The sequence below is a fragment of the Ursus arctos genome, unplaced genomic scaffold, assembly GCF_023065955.2.
Source record: "Ursus arctos isolate Adak ecotype North America unplaced genomic scaffold, UrsArc2.0 scaffold_26, whole genome shotgun sequence".
NCBI lineage: Eukaryota > Metazoa > Chordata > Mammalia > Carnivora > Ursidae > Ursus > Ursus arctos.
The window spans coordinates 41,927,342-41,945,007 of record NW_026622941.1 but is presented as its reverse complement, the minus strand read 5'-3'; the positions used below and the strand labels follow the sequence as shown (position 1 = coordinate 41,945,007).

Here is a 17,666-nt window from a genome sequence, read left to right as displayed (position 1 = left end):
TGAGAGGAAGGCACCTACCCCTTGGAGGATACAGGACCCCACCTCCTGCCCCACCCCTACATCCTCCCTCCCAAACCGCCCAGGCTTCCGCGCTGACGACGGCTCACCGACCGCAGCCCCCTCTCCGGCACTAGGCATGCCCACAGTTTTCCGAACGCACTACGCACGCTCGCACACGCTCTTCTGCTGCAGTGCTTTGTTTTCCTGGCTACTTCTCAGAAATCCTTTAAAATTCAGCCTGACCACCACTTCCTTTGAAAAGCTTCCCGCCCACTAGTCCAACATCCTTCTCCTCCCTTTACTCCACGGCAGGTGCACCTCTCATGAGGGGCAAAAAGAATAACCTCCAACGAGGATAATATCAATGTTTACCTCATAAAATTATTGTGAGGATCAAATGAGCTGATGCATAAAAAGTGTTCGATAAATTTAACCTACTCTGGAAGGTCCCTGTATATCATTTAAAAAATACCATATACGTATATGTGATATACGCACATATATAAAAATATATAAATACATTTTATACATATATACACACACACACACACACACTCCCCCCCCCCAATAGGCAGTGTGTGCAATTATGTCTGGGACTAATGAGCTCTGCTGGGTGTGTTTTATACGTAAGTGTGCACTGTTGACAGGAAATTTCTGTAAATGAATTTGGCGCCTCTGAAAGCCAGTTCAGCAGCCCTGGAATCTGAAATCCTTTATTTATCCATCTAACAAGAATAGCGCAGACAGCAGCAGTTGGTTCTCCCCAACACTGTCTCCCATGAGCCTAACCCAGCCCTGACCTCTCGGAACCGGCAGGAGTGCGGCTGTGGCCACCAGGACACTTAGGTGGGGACTCGGTGCTGAATGAAGCATTTGCCCGTCAGGGAATGGACGGGGCAGCCCACCCGAGTCCCACACTGGACACTCAGTGAATACTATCTGGAATACATTCAAACTAGGGCCCCTAGAGAGGAGACATTTATGACCAATCCCATGAAAAACCAGCCTGTTGTAACTCACCCCTTCAGGCGGTAAACAGTCTATCTTTGTCTCTTCCTGCAATACACTGGAAGGCATCTCTCGGCTTTTCAGTTCCAAAGGCAGATTCTAAATATCTCTGTGCCCAAGCCCCCTTCGTCAGGCCTTCTATAAATGACGCAATCCCTTGCCGTTCCCACCCACGGAAACAAAGGAGAGCGCACAGTGACAGGTAAACGGCCCTGGGGAGCGTCACCGCAAGGCCTTTGATCAGAGCCCTTTCTTCTGGGAGAAATTCCAAAACACGCAGCTACCTGCTGAAGGGTGAGGGTAGTGTTCTATTTTGAGGGCAGGAAGTTTAAAGCAGGTACCCTTTAGACTCGAATCCAAATCATAAAAGCAATTTTAGAAGTAAGTTCTTCCTAAACTTCGATTCCAACCCTTTTCAGACACAAGAAAGATGAAGAAACCTCATCCCCCCCCGCCCGTACCTCTTTTTGCTTCCTCGTTTAGTCTTCTTGCTAACTTAAATTTACTTCTGCAACTCTCTGAACACCGGAGCCAAACCTTTTACTCACGCTGGAGTCCTGACCGGCGATCCGAGGAAGCTAAGGCCCCTCCCGTGCGTGTCAGGGAGGACATGTGGGCACAAAGGGGTCCCCGTGGAGCGCACACCTCTCCACACATGTGCCATGACATCCAGCAAAGAGAACAGCACTGGGGCTATTCTGGGAAGCAAGAAGGGAAACGAACAACTCCAAGAGGGCTATTCTGAGCGCAGTGGGACACACAGGCCAGACCCGTAGCCGCCTTTTGAAAAGAAACCTCACTTCAGAGTCTGTCAATTAGCAGACAGGAGAGCCAAGAGTCTCCGATTCCAGATACTTATTCTCCCTTCGTTTGGTTCATGGCCTCTTTCACAGTGATTCATTCTGGAGAACGAACACACCCACACGTGGCTCATTATTTTTGGGAAGTACTTAAACAATCTTGGTGTAAGACAGGAAAGAACAAAAGTGGTGAAATCTCTGTGAGACGGGATGAAGAACGGAACTGGGAGCAGGGCCATGCGGGTTTGTGATAAGGAATTAGGCAAGTCCCTGAATCTATCTGGGCCTCAGCCGCCTAACCAGAAAATACCATTTATCTGACAGAGATGGTATGAAGATTAGCCAAACATCCGCTAAGTGCTGTGAGTATTCTGAGAAGGACTCTCTCTGCACACATCTGGGTCCATCTATATATTTTACAGAGTGAGGGAGAAGTCTGAAAAAGATATATTTTGAAGATAGCCATCACTCCTGCCCACACCCCTGAAAAGGCTTCAGTTACTTATCGCTAGAGCCACAGCAGCGTTACGTTAGCAGGAACAGGTCAGAAAGACCCAAGGCTCAAATACCAGCTCTAACATCAATCACACGACCCTGAGCAAGTTAGCAACCTTCCTGTACCTGGCTTTCCTAATCTGTAGAGTGGGGCTGTTCATAATCACTCTACAGGACTACGTAAGAACGATACGAAAGAATACATTTTAAAAGTGCTCAGCAAATAGGTGCTCAACGAACTTTAATCTTTCCTCTAAATGTGAGACCCAAACATAAACAGACACACACAGGCACGCACACGTAAAACGTCTCTTTAACCACTAATTAGGAAGTGGCAAGTTACAGTAAGACCACAGCAAGCACAGCAAGAAACTGCTATTCCAGTCAGCTCTGCCAGTAACTAGTCGTGTGGCATTGGGCAAGTCACTTAACCTCTCTGAACCTCGTTTTCCTCATGAGTAATCAGAAAGAAGGCAATGAGCTAGATGGCCTCTAAACGCCTCCAGCTGAAATCTGAATCCAGTTTGTTTTTTAAATTCACATCGTTTGGATCACTGAACCAACAATGGGAAGTTCTGCTTTAAATTTTATATACTTCTTTCTGAACTTTAAAGACAGACATTAGGGCTGGGCTTCTGTTACTATTCATTTTCCAAAATAAGTAATAAAATTATGAAAACCTCTGACTTTACTGTAAGTGTACTAGCACACTAAACCATAAACCTGATCGCCATTTCTTTGAAAAGCTAAATCTGGACTAATGAATGCTAAAAGCCCTTTATAATCTACTTCATAGTGACTCATCAGGTTAAATCGGTCTACACACACGCTTATAAACAATACATACCTAAAACTCTCTGTATTCCGCAACCAAGGAGTTATGTAGTAGAAATAACACAATCCGGAAAACCAATTACAGAGGAGTAACAAAGTCACTTGAGACACAACCACGTTAAAAAGTGGTCAGAGCGAGGGGACACCCGGGTGGCGCAGTCGGTTAAGCGTCCAACTCTTGATTTCGGCTCAGGTCGTGATCTCAGGGTCATGGGATCAAGTGCCGTTTCAGGCTTCGTGCTGTGGGCGTGGAGCCTGCTTAGGATTCTCTCTCCCTCTCCCTTAGCCACCCCCCGCCCTAAAAAGGGGTCAGAACGAAATTCTCATTAGCACAGCATTTCGTTATTAACAAGGCAGGCAAGCCTGAGCTAAAAACAAAACCACCCAAGCAGGATTTGAACGTGGCTCCAAGATATGATTAGAAGGCGGTGCGGGGCAGGGTGTAGGCGCCGATTTGACTCGGACAGAGGCTGGGTTTTGAGGAGGACCAACAAGTCCCAACTCGGGCAGCCTCTGTCAAGCTGCACGTTACGGAGGCACTAACACGGCCAGGTCTCAGCAAAGACAGCCCCACTGCAGCCAGGGCACTGGGGCTGGGTCCTCTCTCTCTCTGACCCACCGGGAGGACACTCAGCAAGGGTGCAGCTCATGGGAATTCTCAAGAGCCACCACACAGGCCATAGACTCATGGCCACTCAGCCCACTATTCTGCCCCAGACCCCATCTCCAGGGGACAGGGTGTGGGAGAGCACAGGGTGGTGGCACCAACCTCAAAAGGTAAGAAGCAAGCCTCAAAACATCCATTTGTCTGGTAGATAAAGATCCACAAATGTTCTAAAACATTTTAAAGCTACAGTATTTGTGACTTTTAGCTTGTATCGATCGCTCCTCGGGGATACTGAGCTTCACGGATTTCGTACCAGGATGGGACACTGTCCAGTTCAGGTGCGCTAAACTTGCCTCTCCCAAACCTCCCTGGGCAACCTTCTAGCTCTACGGTATCCATGATGAGGAACCCAAACCAGCTGGCGTAGCCCTTCCTCTTCACGACTTTACAATTTGAGCACAAGCTGCCTCTCAGCCCTCCTCCTTCCAGAGGACACACCCATCAGACAGGCCAAATTGATAAGAACTATTAAAACGCATGATTATTTTAATGAGTCCTCCTTGGACCTTATCCAAACCCCCTAGAGCTTCCTTGGGCTAGAACAAAGACTTCAACTCTGAGTCTGAAGAGCCAAAATGATCTTGGGTGGGGGTGGGGGGACAAACCTGGACGACTCACGCTTCCTGATTTCAAAACTTACTACAAAACTACAGCAATCAAAACAGTGTGGTGCTGGCATTAAACAGAGACACGTAAACCAATGGGACAGAACGGAGAGTCCAGAAACCAACCTATCCATTTATGATTGACTGATTTTTGACAAAAATTTCTAGACCGTTCACGGGGAAGGACTAATTTTCAACAAATGGTGCTGGACAACTGGATATCCACATGCAAAAGAATGAAGTCAACCCTTACTTCACACCATATATAAAAATTAACTCCAAATGGATCAACGACCTAAACACACAAGCGATAACTGACACTGTAAAACCTCAAAAGAAGAAAACGGGGTAAAGCTTTATGACTCTGCAGTTTGCAGCCGTATCTCAGCACCAAAAGCACAAGTGACAAAAGACAAACAGATAAATGGGCCTTCATCAAAAATTAAATGCACCTTCTGGGCATCAATGGACAATATCAAGAGAATACAAAGACAAACTATGGAATGGGAGAAAATATTTCCAAGTCACATATCTAATAATGACCTAGTATTCAGAATACGTAAAGAACTTGTAACATGAAACAACTAAAACATGGGCAAAGGACCTGAACAGACATTTCTCCAAAAAAGATACACAAATGGCCAACAAGCACATGAAAAGATGTCCAACATCACCTCAAATGCAGATGAATTTCAAATGCAGATGCAAAGCAAACCCACAATGAAACACCACTTCACAGCCACCAGGAAGGCCGTAAGAAAACGAAAAACACCCAGCGTCGCTCAAGACTCGGAGAAACGGGAACCCTCAAACACTGCCAGTAGGATCATGAAATGGTGTAGCTGCTGCGAAAAACAGCTGACGGTTCCTCCATAAATTAAATGTTGAATTACCATAAAACCCAACAATTCCACTTGCAGGTATACATCCAAAAGACTGAAAACAAGTGTTCACACAAAAACTTGTACACGAATGTTCACAATAGCACTATGTATATACAGTCAAAAGGTGGAAACAACCCAAATGCCTATCAAATAATGAATGGAAAAACAAAATGTGGTATATTCATACAATGGAGTATTATTCAGCCATAAAAATGAATAAACTATTGACATACACTACAATATGAATGATCTTTGAAAACACTATGTTACATGAAAGGAGCCACATAGTGTATGATGCCATTTATATTAAATATCCAGAAAGCACATTAGTGGTTGTCAGGGGCTGGGGAGTGGAGTGGGAGGGAGGATGGGAAGTCACTGCTTAAGGGGTTACTAGGTTTCCTCTGGGGTAAAGAAAAAGTTCTAGAACCAGAGTGGTGATAACGTTATGAAAGTACGTAACACCACTGAATTGTACATTTTTAAATGGTTAAGAATGGTACATTTTCTGTTACCTGTTTTACCACAATTTAAAAAAACCCACATCTTTGAAAAACAGTATGTATAATATAATCCCAATTGTGAAACAAAAACATTTAAACACCTCACACAGGCACAGGCAAAAAAAACCTCAGGGCGCCTGGCTCAGGTGGTAGAGCACGTAACTCTTGATCTCGGGGTCATGAGTCTGAGCCCCACGCTGGGTGCAGAGATTAAACAAATAAATAAATAACACGGGAAAAAACCCTGGAGGTCTAGCGCTCTTCAGATTGTGTTCTTCCTGAAGCCCTGTGCTCTCCAACATGTCCCGGGGACCTTTAAGCTCCACAAGGGGGGAGCCACCGTCCTGCGCTGCTTCACCATCTTCTCACTGGGGTCTAGCACAGCGCCTGGCAAACAGTGCTGTGCTTGGTACATCTCAGCCTAATAACTTGAGAGGGAAGGGGGCTCTGCCGGAGTGGCTCTACATTCGTATTCTTTAAAGGGTTGCACTGCTTTAAACAGACAAAGAAAAAAGAAAAACATTGTTCAGTAACTACTGATGCAGACGACGGCCAAAATGTTTAGGAAAATCCTGAATCAGGTTAAAAAAATGGAGGCGTCCGGCACTAAACTGTCACAAAACAGAGGTAATGTTTGGTTCCCCTGGTAGGGGCGAGGGGGGACAGTAACGGGGAACTGCCAATGCGCCAGCAGCCAAACCTCTAACCTAAGTAGCAACATCACGTAACATTAAAGCAATCAGATGCTACTGGTTGGTAAAAAAAAACAAACAAACAAAAAAACAGACCCAAGTTACATTTTCACCTTCCACAATCATCAAAATTAGATTTTAAAAATACATTAAAACAAAACAAAATCAAACCTCTCAAGTATCCAAGAGCCAAAATAAAGTCAAATTTTACATGTGTAGTTGGGTGGTACTTAAAAAAACCCAAAAAATGTACTGGTAAAAAGCACTTATGAAAAAAATGTAACCGACTTAATAAAGGAAGCAATTTGTACGAGGAGGGAAGAAACCCAGAGATTTAACAATAAGACACTTGACAAGTTTGGTATTTAATTCCAATCTGGGAAAAGGTCTCGGAATGGTTTGCATAAGAGAGAGGTGTTTGAAAAGCCAGCTCCACACTCCATCTATTCTACCAACTACCTTTCTGACATTCTGCTTGGAGACAAACCCAACCCTAGAGAGCTGTTTAAACAAGTTCACCCTTAAGCCTCAGGTCTAGAGAATGAAAGCTTTGTTCTCACTCAAAAGAGACGTTTGATGTTTATGCTAAGGAGACCTGTCATTGCAACTCAATTTATGGCTGACTGTAAATACCTGAATATCTTAGCAAGGGCCCACCTGCTGCCCAGGAGAACGTCAAGTTAAAACTGGAATGAGTGGTGTCTTACTACCAAGAGTGCCCGGTGTTCCCAGGCCCCAAGTGTACGGGCTCAGCAGTCCTATTCAGACCATGTAGGAGTAACCTGGTACTTCTCCTTTAACTTACTGTTTATAGCGAACATGTAAAACCATTCTGCTCTCTCTCTTTGTTGTATTTAAATAGACGTATTTGTGGTTCATTAGGGCAGGGGAGGATGTTTACGAGTGGTATTTTGTATTTGCTTCCTGACCTATTTACCATACCATGGATGAGTGGAGAGGAGACAGAGTACGTCACAGGTCTGCGTGAGAAGAGGAATAGGAATGGTTTCAGGCAACTGGGACAATGAAGGAGAAAAAAATCAGCCAGGGCTGAGAATAAAACTAATGAGGCTGAGATCAAGTGCATTTGGCTGGAATAAAATGGGTAGGTGGTAGAACAAAACAAAGATGAAAGCGGTGAGATAGCAAGAGAGCTTATCATGTTCCAAGAAACTCACAAATGTTTGTAGCATTTTGGAGTGACTAGGATAAAAACTGCATATAGAGGAGACAGTAAAAGTAGAGCAGGACAGAACTGGAATTATTTACCTAGGATGGTGCTGAGAGGATGGAAAAGAACGGAACGAATTCAATTAAACAATCTTATTAAGTACCTAAAATGTGCAAGGCTCTGTGACAGGACAAAGCCACAGAATGGAGGCTAAGCCAGTTCCGAGCATCCATTTTTAGGGGGCAGAGGCTGGGAGAGTGGGAGGTGCAGATGGACCAAAGAGCAGAGCAGAGAGGATGGAACCATGGACCAGGGGAAGGCAGGAGGACAAAGGAGGTCCCACACTGGAGGATGGTCCCTTTGGCTAAAAAGAGAAGGCCGAGGCCAAGCAAAACACAAGGCATATTAGGTCCACGGTGAACCGATGGATGCAAGGGTCCAGCAGGAGACAAGGACAGTAAGGGAGACGAGACCAAATCAGATGCACCATGATGCCAGGCTAAGGGGTCTGGGGTGGATCCTGGAGGCCACACGAAAGCAGTGGAGAGGGCGTGCTCTGCAAAGTTAAAGCCAGCAACAGAATGGACGGCAGGTGGGAGCCTGGAAGCAGAGACTGGTTAGAAAATTCCTCTCACGTCCTCGTCGGGTATGGTAGAGTGCAGGGTTTAGAGCACATGCTCTGGAGTCTGGCAGACCTCCAGCCCCCCACTGAACCTCTCCATGCCCTGGTCGCCGCATCTCAAAACGGGGATAAGAGTGCTCAGAGTAGCTGCACGGAGTAGCCAACAAAACCCAAGTCCTCAGCATCACACCCGAGTGTACAGTAAGCGTTCAGTTAGCCAGAGGCCTTTATCACTACTGTCATCCCAGTGCACGAGAAGGGTCTAAACTCTTCCTAGTCTTGTGCTTGTTCCAACAGGAAGAAGAAAAGTCAATTTGTGTGTAAACTTCTGAAGGGCAAGGCCAGACTCTTTCCTCAGTATCCCTCTCACCATTCTGCTTGGTCCTGGATGTTAGAAATGAACACTGGTGACAATTCAATCTTATCGACCACAATTATAAAGTGTAATATACGAAAACACCAAGACAACACACGAAGATCTAGGGCAAGGCAGGCTCACCACAGCTATTTAATAAAAAAAGACACGCTTCAGTTCAGATGCCTCAACTCAAACACCATAACCACCTAAAAAACTTATCTCCAAAGTACCCACAATCTCCTCTCTCCTCCACTCACTCACGACTATCTAGGAAAAGGCAACTGGCAGTAGGTGAAAGCCACATGTGGTCAAAGGACTTTTCACATGCGAGGTTCACCAACAGCATGGCTGGGTACCAGGTCTCAAGTCTCCCTGAGCCTATCTTGGGTAGTTAGTTCCCTTCTTGCTCTCCTTCTCCTCACACATCCACGAGAGCCACTACACACACACACACACACACACAGACACACACACACACACTTTAAAAAACATCACTTATTTACTATCTCAGTTTCTGTAGGTCAGAAGTCCAGGCACAGCATGACTGGTGTTGGCCAGGGCTGCCTTCTCCTCCAGGGCTGGGACCTCTTTCAAGCTCACTGGTTGTTGGCAAACTCCACTGCCTTGTGGATGGAAGCCTGAGGTCCCCTTTTGCCTCCTTGCTGACAGCCAGGGACCACTCTCAGCTCTGAGAGTTGGCCCGCAGTTCCTAGCCACGTGGCCCCCATGGGTAGTTCACACACAGATATTTGCTTTCCTCCAAACCAGCTGGAGCACTTCTGACTTCCTCTTCTGCAATCAGCTGCGAAAACTGCTTTCAAAGGGCTACGGTAGTTAGGTAAGGTTGGTCTATCACAACAGTCCCCTTAGCTGAAGATCAACTGATTTGGGACCTTAATCACATCTGCAAAATCCCTCCAAGGCAGACCTAGATTTGTGTTTAATAATTGGAAGGTGGTATATTCCAAAGGCAGGAAATCTTGGGGGAAGGGGCAGAGAGTAGACTGTGGTAGGAAGAATCGCTTTATATTTTATTTATTGTCTATCTCACCTCCCAGAAAGTAAGCTTCATGAAGGAAGGCGTCTGTATGTCCTTTTGCCTACTGCTGTATCTCTAGCACCTATGACAGTACCTGGCACATGGTAGGTGCTCAATAAATGTGTTAAAGGAATCTTCAGATCACCGTATGTTTATTTAGATCACTACATATCTATGTATCACTATATACAGATCACTGAGATCACTATAGATACCTACATATATTTACTTCAAATAACTATATTTTTACAGGGTGGAAATGGGACTTCTCTCTGTATTCAAATTCTGGTTCAGTGAAACCATTTAGGAATCCTTGGAATTCCATACGATACAATTTTACCTCTGCCACAACGATCTGTATGGCTTTAACAAAATAAAGGTGATCATTTTTCACAGATTCCATATTCATTAAAATTTATCTGTAACCCCAAAATCAAAACTCTCAGTGCTTTCGTGGTCATTCACAGACATGAGCAGAGTGGTAAAAAATGTGGGTCCTCTAGGGGCACCTGGGTGGCTCAGTCGTTAAGCGTCTGCCTTCGGCTCAGGGCGTGATCCCGGCGTTCTGGGATCGAGCCCCACATCAGGCTCCTCCGCTGGAAGCCTGCTTCTCCCTCTCCCACTCCCCCTGCCTGTGTTCCCTCTCTCGCTGGCTGGCTGTCTCTGTCAAATAAATAAATAAAAAATCTTAAAAAAAAAAAAATGTGGGTACTCCAAAGCACATGTCCCCAGCTGATGGTGAACAAGGTGACAATGCTCTGCCTTCTTGTTTCAGTTTTCATACTGTAAATACGTGTTCTTTTCACAGTATACTCTGTGCCATGCTTTTCACCTTTCTGCATTTTTGTGTTGGTGGTGGGATTTTGCTGTTTAAAGCGGTCCCCAAGAGTAGTGCTAAAATGCTCCCCAGTGTTCCCAAATTCAAGGAGACAGTGATGTGCCTTGCAGAGAAAACACGTGTATCAGATGAGTGTCGCTCGGGATTGCATTATAGTGCTGCTGGCCTTAAGTTCAAGGTTAATTAGCCAACGATATATATGAAATAAGGTGTTTTTAAACAGAAACACACACACAGCAGGGTTATGTACTGATCGGTGGAAGAAAGGGTGGTGAGCAGTGGCTCACAGGAACCTAACCCCGTCTTTCCCCTAGGAGCAGTGGTTCGGTATTTGCTAAGCCAATGTTCCAGTTGACTTTATACAATATTAAGTACCACAAATAATGACACTTGACTATATTAGCCTCATTTTACAGATGAAACAATGAAGTTGAGAAAGATGTGAAATGGTAGCTCTCAGCTCACTCTAGCACATCATTCTGTTTCATTTTTCCTCCAGAGCACTTAAGACTGAGAATTATGTTTACTTATTTATCTTCAGTCTAAGCCGCTGCTACTGTAAGTTCCGTGACAGTTAGGGACTGAGGGATGTTTGTCCGTCTCGTTCTCTCGGGGTTATCTCCCCAAGCCAAGAACCATTCTAGGCACATACCCAACCTAATGAATACAGAAATCTCCTATATGTAATTCTGTAAATATCAGGGGTGACTGACACTTCAAAGGGAAGGGCAGTTACTTTCATGATGTTAAATTCAAAATATTGAGTAAGACAAATGCAGGCTTAGGCTGAAGTGGAGAGAGAGGAAAGAAGACCAAAGAGAACCCCAGAGCCGCCTGAGGTGACACTGTCTCTGAAACCCAGAGAGCAGGTCCGATTGTCTGGGATGCAAACTCCACGGCTCAACCTAACGCTGGCAGCTCTACGGAGCAAGGGAAAGAGAGCCAGACTCCGCGATAGTTTTTCACTTGGTGGTACATTTATCCTTGACGGGGAAGCCGGCAGGCGGAGAGACCAGGCAAGAGCGGGAATGGTACCTCCAGGAGCCCAAGCTCAGGTCAAACCACGTGTGTGAGAGACACTGAGGAGAGCAAAAACCCGGAGCAGGTAGGTAGGTGTTTGAACCTGGCCACGAGGCGGGGCCTACAGAGGGGGAGAGAAATGCAGATTAGACTGCGGGTCTGAGGGGCCCATTCCTTCAAAGGCTTCAGCGGTCCCAGTCCAGGCGGAACGGATGGGCTGCGGGTGCCAGGAGCACTTCCAATGTCAGAGGGATGGATGAGAAAGAGGACTCTAGGATTTTCTTTTCATAAACACAGAGAGGAAAATGAGATAAGACCCTCTTACATCAACTCCTACTGTAACAGACAAATAACACAAGAATTCAAGACAAAGAGGCGGGATTCCGGAATTAATGTTCACTGCTGCTCCGAGCAAAAACTGAACAGTAAACAATAAGGATTTCAAAATTAAAACAAAAGAGCCACTTCAGTATTCCGATTTAACCTTCAAAAATAAAGCAGATCTAAAGCACCATGAACTGGGAATTCCATTCCACCTCAACTCCCTGCACTCCTCAGTTATTATGAGAGCAGACTGCAACGCAATTCAACTCATGTTCCAAAATGCAACAAGCAGCTTCGGCAGGACGTGCCGAAAGCAGCAGCTCGGCTCCTCGCTCCTCCTGCACGGATTCCTATGTTGGTAGAAAGGTTACAATTAGCTCACCGGTGGAGAATAAACCTATTTATAACACAGCAGTCCACCTGAAAGACACAATCATCTGAAAAGGTTTTTAGAGGAAAACGAAGTGTAGCTTCTTCCTGTGCTGACTGCAGATTCCCAAGGTCCTTTCGGATGAAGTCCTCAGTCTAACCTTCCTGTGTTCACAGGCACCATTCCAGCCACCTCTCAGCCTCCATGCTCTTATGTAACATTTACATAGTGCCATAAACATACCCAGAGTTGCGTAAGAATTAAAACGTTGCCAAACCAATAAAGCCTAAAGCAGGTCACTCCCTCCAGACTGTCTTTGATTAGCACAGGTACGCTGCCCGGTCTGTGATGCACAAGCCTGTCCAAAGACAGAAATCAACTTGAGGAAATCTGAAACGGTCTATCAGAGAAAATGCACAAATCAGAAGAAATTAACCTCCCTGTGGCCTGTGGCGCTTCTATCAATCCCAAGACTATGTTATTCTGCTCCGTAAGATAAAAAGGAACCCAACATTGCTTGTTCCCTGAAGTCAGAAACTGTGTCTAAAAATACCTCCCAGCCAACTGGCTATCAGTAAGTTAGTCTCACAAATGTCCCAATAAGAACTACGCAGGCTATTTCCTTACTTTACAGAGGGAAAACTGAGGCAGTCACAGAAAGGTTAAGCACGTGACTTGTTCAAGGACAACCTGTAAGGGAGCAAAGTTCAGGGGCTGAGCTCTGGCCACCTCCCTCCATCTGGCTCCAACCTTTACCCAGAGTAGCCATTTTATTATGTTTTAATCACATCTGCTCCCGGAGCTCTTTTAACAAAATCAACTAGAGACTCTCTTCTTCTCTACAAGAGTTCACTTCCACTGTACTTCAAATCCATGTCCACTCAACAAAATTACAAGACTCGGCCTGAAATCAGGTTTTTAAGTCTGTTCACAGAAATCCAAAATGTTCCTATCAGAACCTCAAACGTCTCCCTTGTTGCTTTTGTCTTCAGAAATTTATGTCATGTTCTCCCACTACTAACTAATGCAACTTTACATTTTTAAATACTGATGTGAAAATTCCAAAGGGAGGCCTTAAAACCTGCTATACCTATCAAGTGGATGCTGTTTACAACCTGGAACTCATTCTCCTTGCCACTGGCCTTCTACTAAGTCACAGTTAATGCACTAATAGGAACACCTATCCCTTGTTGCCCTCGTGTCATGTCCAAACACCAGCCATCAGGGCTGCCTGGCTCAGCCACTCCCCCAGCTCACCTAGGAGAGCACACAGAGGAAGTGCAGGGGAGGAAAGCAATCAACTTCTTGTTAATCCCACAGCCTCTATTTTCCCAGAACTGACGTTTTACTTGAAGCCTCTTGCAACAGTGGTCTCTGTAGCATGCACTATTGGCAACTACATGTGTCCCGGAAAAAACTGTACTGTCTGGCCAAGAAGTTTAAAGGCCTTCGAGAATGTTTGCTGGACACACAACCTAATTTCCAATTTACCAAAAAAAGAAACTAACTCCCTATTATGCCCACCCATCCTCACCCTAACAAACATCCATTTTAGGAAGGTTACAAAAAATGAACTCTGCCCTATTCAGAACCAGCTGGATTACCAATTAAACATTCTTAACTAGGCTCACCACAAGAAAAACCCCACAGACACTACACCAAATCAACAGGGAAATGGCTGTTAAAAATCTCAACTATATTAGGGACAGTATAAAAAATTCTATGGGAAGAATGTTAAGATGTATTCAGACACCTACAAAATGACAAACCTGGTGGCTGCGTGTCCTTATTTACTATCCTACTAGAGAAATAGCATTATTATGTTACACGTTCCAAAAACATGGCCCATAATAAGGCCCAGCAAACATTATTCACAAAAACCATTATCTTACCACAACTGTCAGCCCATGTTCATAGACCTTCACCATGTTTATCAGAGCCCACGGCATATTAGCCATGCACAGAGCAGCAAGACCCAGGAATACACACGAGGTGCTTAACAGAAGCATTAGCCGGTGAACAAAGACCCCACCGCACAGGCTACACCACTGGGAACAGATATCAAAGCTGGAGATAATGAACTTGTTTTTGAGACTCCAAAGTAAGATGATGTCTTTTCTTGTTTGTCTGGTTTATTAAAGAAGCCTGAACCCACCTGAGAATCATTATTTTTAGTAGAGAGGAGAGCCACAGAACACACACTTGATCTCCCATAGCTGGAAGGTTAGGGGCTGCTGAGAAGTCAAAGCCCAGGCTTTGTACATCGGGAGCGAATACAATCCTCATCGTCTCTCCCAGATCCATCTGTGGGTCAATAATCACTTCAATATAACTGCCAAATATAACCTTCTTCTGCTACCCCAATGCCAAAACACATTTCAGACGAGTCTCTTAAATTAAATATTTTAGGGTTTCATCTGCTCTTCTTAGCCCCCGAAGCCTCAAAAACAACACACCCAGTCTAGTGTCCCACAGAAAGGTACCCACCTCTATAGTGAGAAGGGTGGGGGTGGTGTCAGGGAGCAGAAGGCTGTGGGGGTTGGAAGGTAAGGGGTGTGTAAGGGTGGGGGAGTGCGTGGGGGGCAGGGCTGGGAAAAGGGATTGTGTGGGAAGGTAAATAAGTACTGACCAAGGACCGGGGAGTCGGTCCAGTGGTGGGATCTTTAAATAATCTTGGGGGTTGGAGGGAGGTTCTAGGATTTCACCTGAAAAGGCAACCACAAAGTGATTAACTGAATGGGCCCCCTGGGGTGGGGTGGGGGAAGCGAGGTGGAAAGCAAATACACCTAGATGCAGATTAACCGTTCTGGAACCAGGTTTCCTAGGGTTAGAGAGATTCCAAAGCCAAGCTCCAAAAACGTTTAGGGGCCTTATTGGTCTCGCTTCCTCCACAAGGCTTCCACGGGGCATGTGTATGTGGGGGGTTTTGCCCCACTGAACTCAAAGGGGCTGCGCGTTGGGGAAATGTGACTCCCTTTCCCAGAACATTAGGGAGGAAACAGAGGGAAGGGAAGAGACACCCCAAGTGCAGGTCCTGAAGGAAAGGTTAGAGACCCCTTCCCCCGTCATCTGAGGTGCGCAAGGGCTCGCAACATCAGGATACCTCGGAGAAGCAAAAACCCATCGCCTGAGCCCCTCAATCTTGGCGGGAGACAAGGCGCCCCCCAAGAGCATCTGGAGGGAGGGAATGAAGACCCCCGCCCCTGGACATGCTCAGAGGCAGAAGCACGAACCTCCAAATCTCAGGGAAGGGAGCCTGCACTCCTCTCTATGGAACAAGGGGGTGCTGGGAGCGCGACCCTGAGAGCTCCCCGAATCCAGTTCCGCCTGGAAGAGGGCTCGGGTCCCCGGGGGCCCCGCATGAGCTCGGTCGCGGCTGGGCAGCCGCGCCTCGGAGGTCTGGGGACGGCGACCGTGGGTCACCCCGACTCCTCCGCGCCCCCCACCCGGCCATATTGTGCGCGTGGGGAGGGGGCGCGCTGTAGCCAGGGGCCGCGGCGCGAGGCCTCGCCCTCGCCCGGCCCTCTCCATCCCGGCCCCCGCCCCCCGGCCCGGGACTCACCCTGGATCCCCCGGGGCCCGGACCCGCCGCTGCCGGCGAGCAGGAGGACGACAAGGGGGAAGAAGGAGGAGGCTCCGGCCGACTCCGCCATAGTAACCGCCGCCGCCGCCGCCGCCGCCGCCGCAGCCCAGCAGCGCCCAGCGCGCGCGCGCGCGCCCCCGGCGCCTCCCCTCCTCCCTCGGCCCCGCTCCCGCCTCCCTCTCCTCCGCCCGGCGCCGGCACGTGCGCTCCCGGCCGAGCCGGCGCCGCGGCCGCCGCGCGCGCCCCCGAAGGGCGGGGCCGGGTGCGCGCGGGCGCCCGCCTTAAAGGGGAGTGTCCCTGTTAAAGGGGTGGGAGGGGCTCGCGCCTCGGCCACCTCACGGGTGGGTGCCGAGCGCTTCGCGGAGAGGCCCGAGTCTGACACGCGGCCTCCACCCTGGCCTGCACCCCGCCCCGTGCGCAGTTATCAGCACCGATCCCCGTCGTCGGCATCGAATATTCTACGGGTCGCGTGCGTGTGTTCCTGTTCCATCCATCCCCGCTGTCTCGCCTCAAGCCCCCATCACGTCTCACGTCCCGCCGGGGTCCTCGCAACCAGCCTCCCTGTCCCGCGCGTACGCCTGCGGTCCGCTGGACGCAGGCAACCTGTGTGATCGCATACTGGGGTGCCCCTTTGCAGAACAGAGCCAGGTTTTTAATGCTAGCGCTCAGTCTTGGTGAGGGTGCTGCGAGAGGCACTCCCATTCTGCTGGGAGGTAGAACCCTTTTGGTAAACAGTTTGACATTATGTATCAAATGCCTTAAAATATCCATACCCATGGGCTGGTATTATTCCTTATCTGTCTCCAAGAAATAATAGAGATGAGGACCAATATGCATGAAAAATGTTAACGGTTGCATGTTTATCATTGTAAAAAGCTGGACACGAAAGTAGGCAGCAATAGAAGACAAATAAATGGTGGCCCATCCATGTGATGGAGCATTATTTAATGATTAAAAATTCTATTTATGAAAACTAATGAGGTGAGATGTTTGTGAGATAATGTTAAATGAGCAAGCAAAATACCAAACCAATACTGCAAAAAATATTTGCAATATTATTGTAATTTTGTTGATAATATATAACTGTATGGAGGAAAGACTGGAAAGGAATTACCCAATATTATCAGTAGTTATTGCCAGGATTTTTTTTTTTTTTACTTTTTCTTGAAACACTTCAAGGTTTTCTAAATATTTTACAAATAAACAAGTGTTACTTTCAAAATTAGAAAAAGTACTTAAAGAAGGTTAACTAAATTGCCCGTATCTTTTCGAAAAGAGTTTGCTTTCTTTAGCTTGAGAAACAGTTTGAGCTCTTGAAGAGGACAGGGTCTTCGGAACCAGAGTTCTGGTTCTGAGGTTTCCTTTTCTTACGAACTGGGATGAAAACTTGGGCAAATTTCTTAACCTCTCTGTACAGGGCATCATCATGCAAGATCGAGGGGTGGAGAGGATGACCGGAGGTGGGGGGGCAATGTTTCCTTCATCTTATAAGTTGTTACCAATCTGAAGAATGCCCATCCTCACCTCCAGGAAAAAAAAAAAAAAGACTGCAGCCACACTCCCCAGACACAATTCACACACAAACACACACGTGCAAAGTCACTCAGAAACGCTGTCTACGAGTTGGTCAGTAGCTAGATGAGCAAACACCTTATTTTTATACTGCTCTCCCTCATCACCCCAAAATGGGTACACACACCCCAGTCCATCTAACTGGTCTCTCAAACTCTGCTCCACCCATGCCTAGGGCGCCCAGCTGTGAGGTGCACAGCGCTGGGGTACTGTGTTAGTTTCCTAGGGCTGCCTTAACAAAGTACCACAAACTGGGTGGCTTAAAATAACAGAAATTTATT

General features: G+C 46.8%; 1 protein-coding gene across 3 annotated transcripts in view; it reads right to left on the bottom strand.

Moving 5' to 3' along the window:
- ACVR1B (activin A receptor type 1B) overlaps positions 1-15,938 on the bottom strand; it is a 33,726-nt gene extending 17,788 nt beyond the window's left edge. The window contains exon 1 of one of the 3 annotated variants that reach the window (XM_026501825.4): positions 15,793-15,938. In XM_026501825.4, coding sequence (XP_026357610.1) covers positions 15,793-15,883 — 91 coding nt within the window. In that variant the 5' untranslated portion in view covers positions 15,884-15,938. Of the gene's footprint in view, positions 1-1,020; positions 14,366-14,385; positions 14,533-15,792 lie in introns of those variants that run through there. The other 2 variants (XM_026501826.4, XM_026501828.4) reach the window with 2 other exon arrangements.
- Between the last annotated feature and the right edge of the window lie 1,728 nt (positions 15,939-17,666).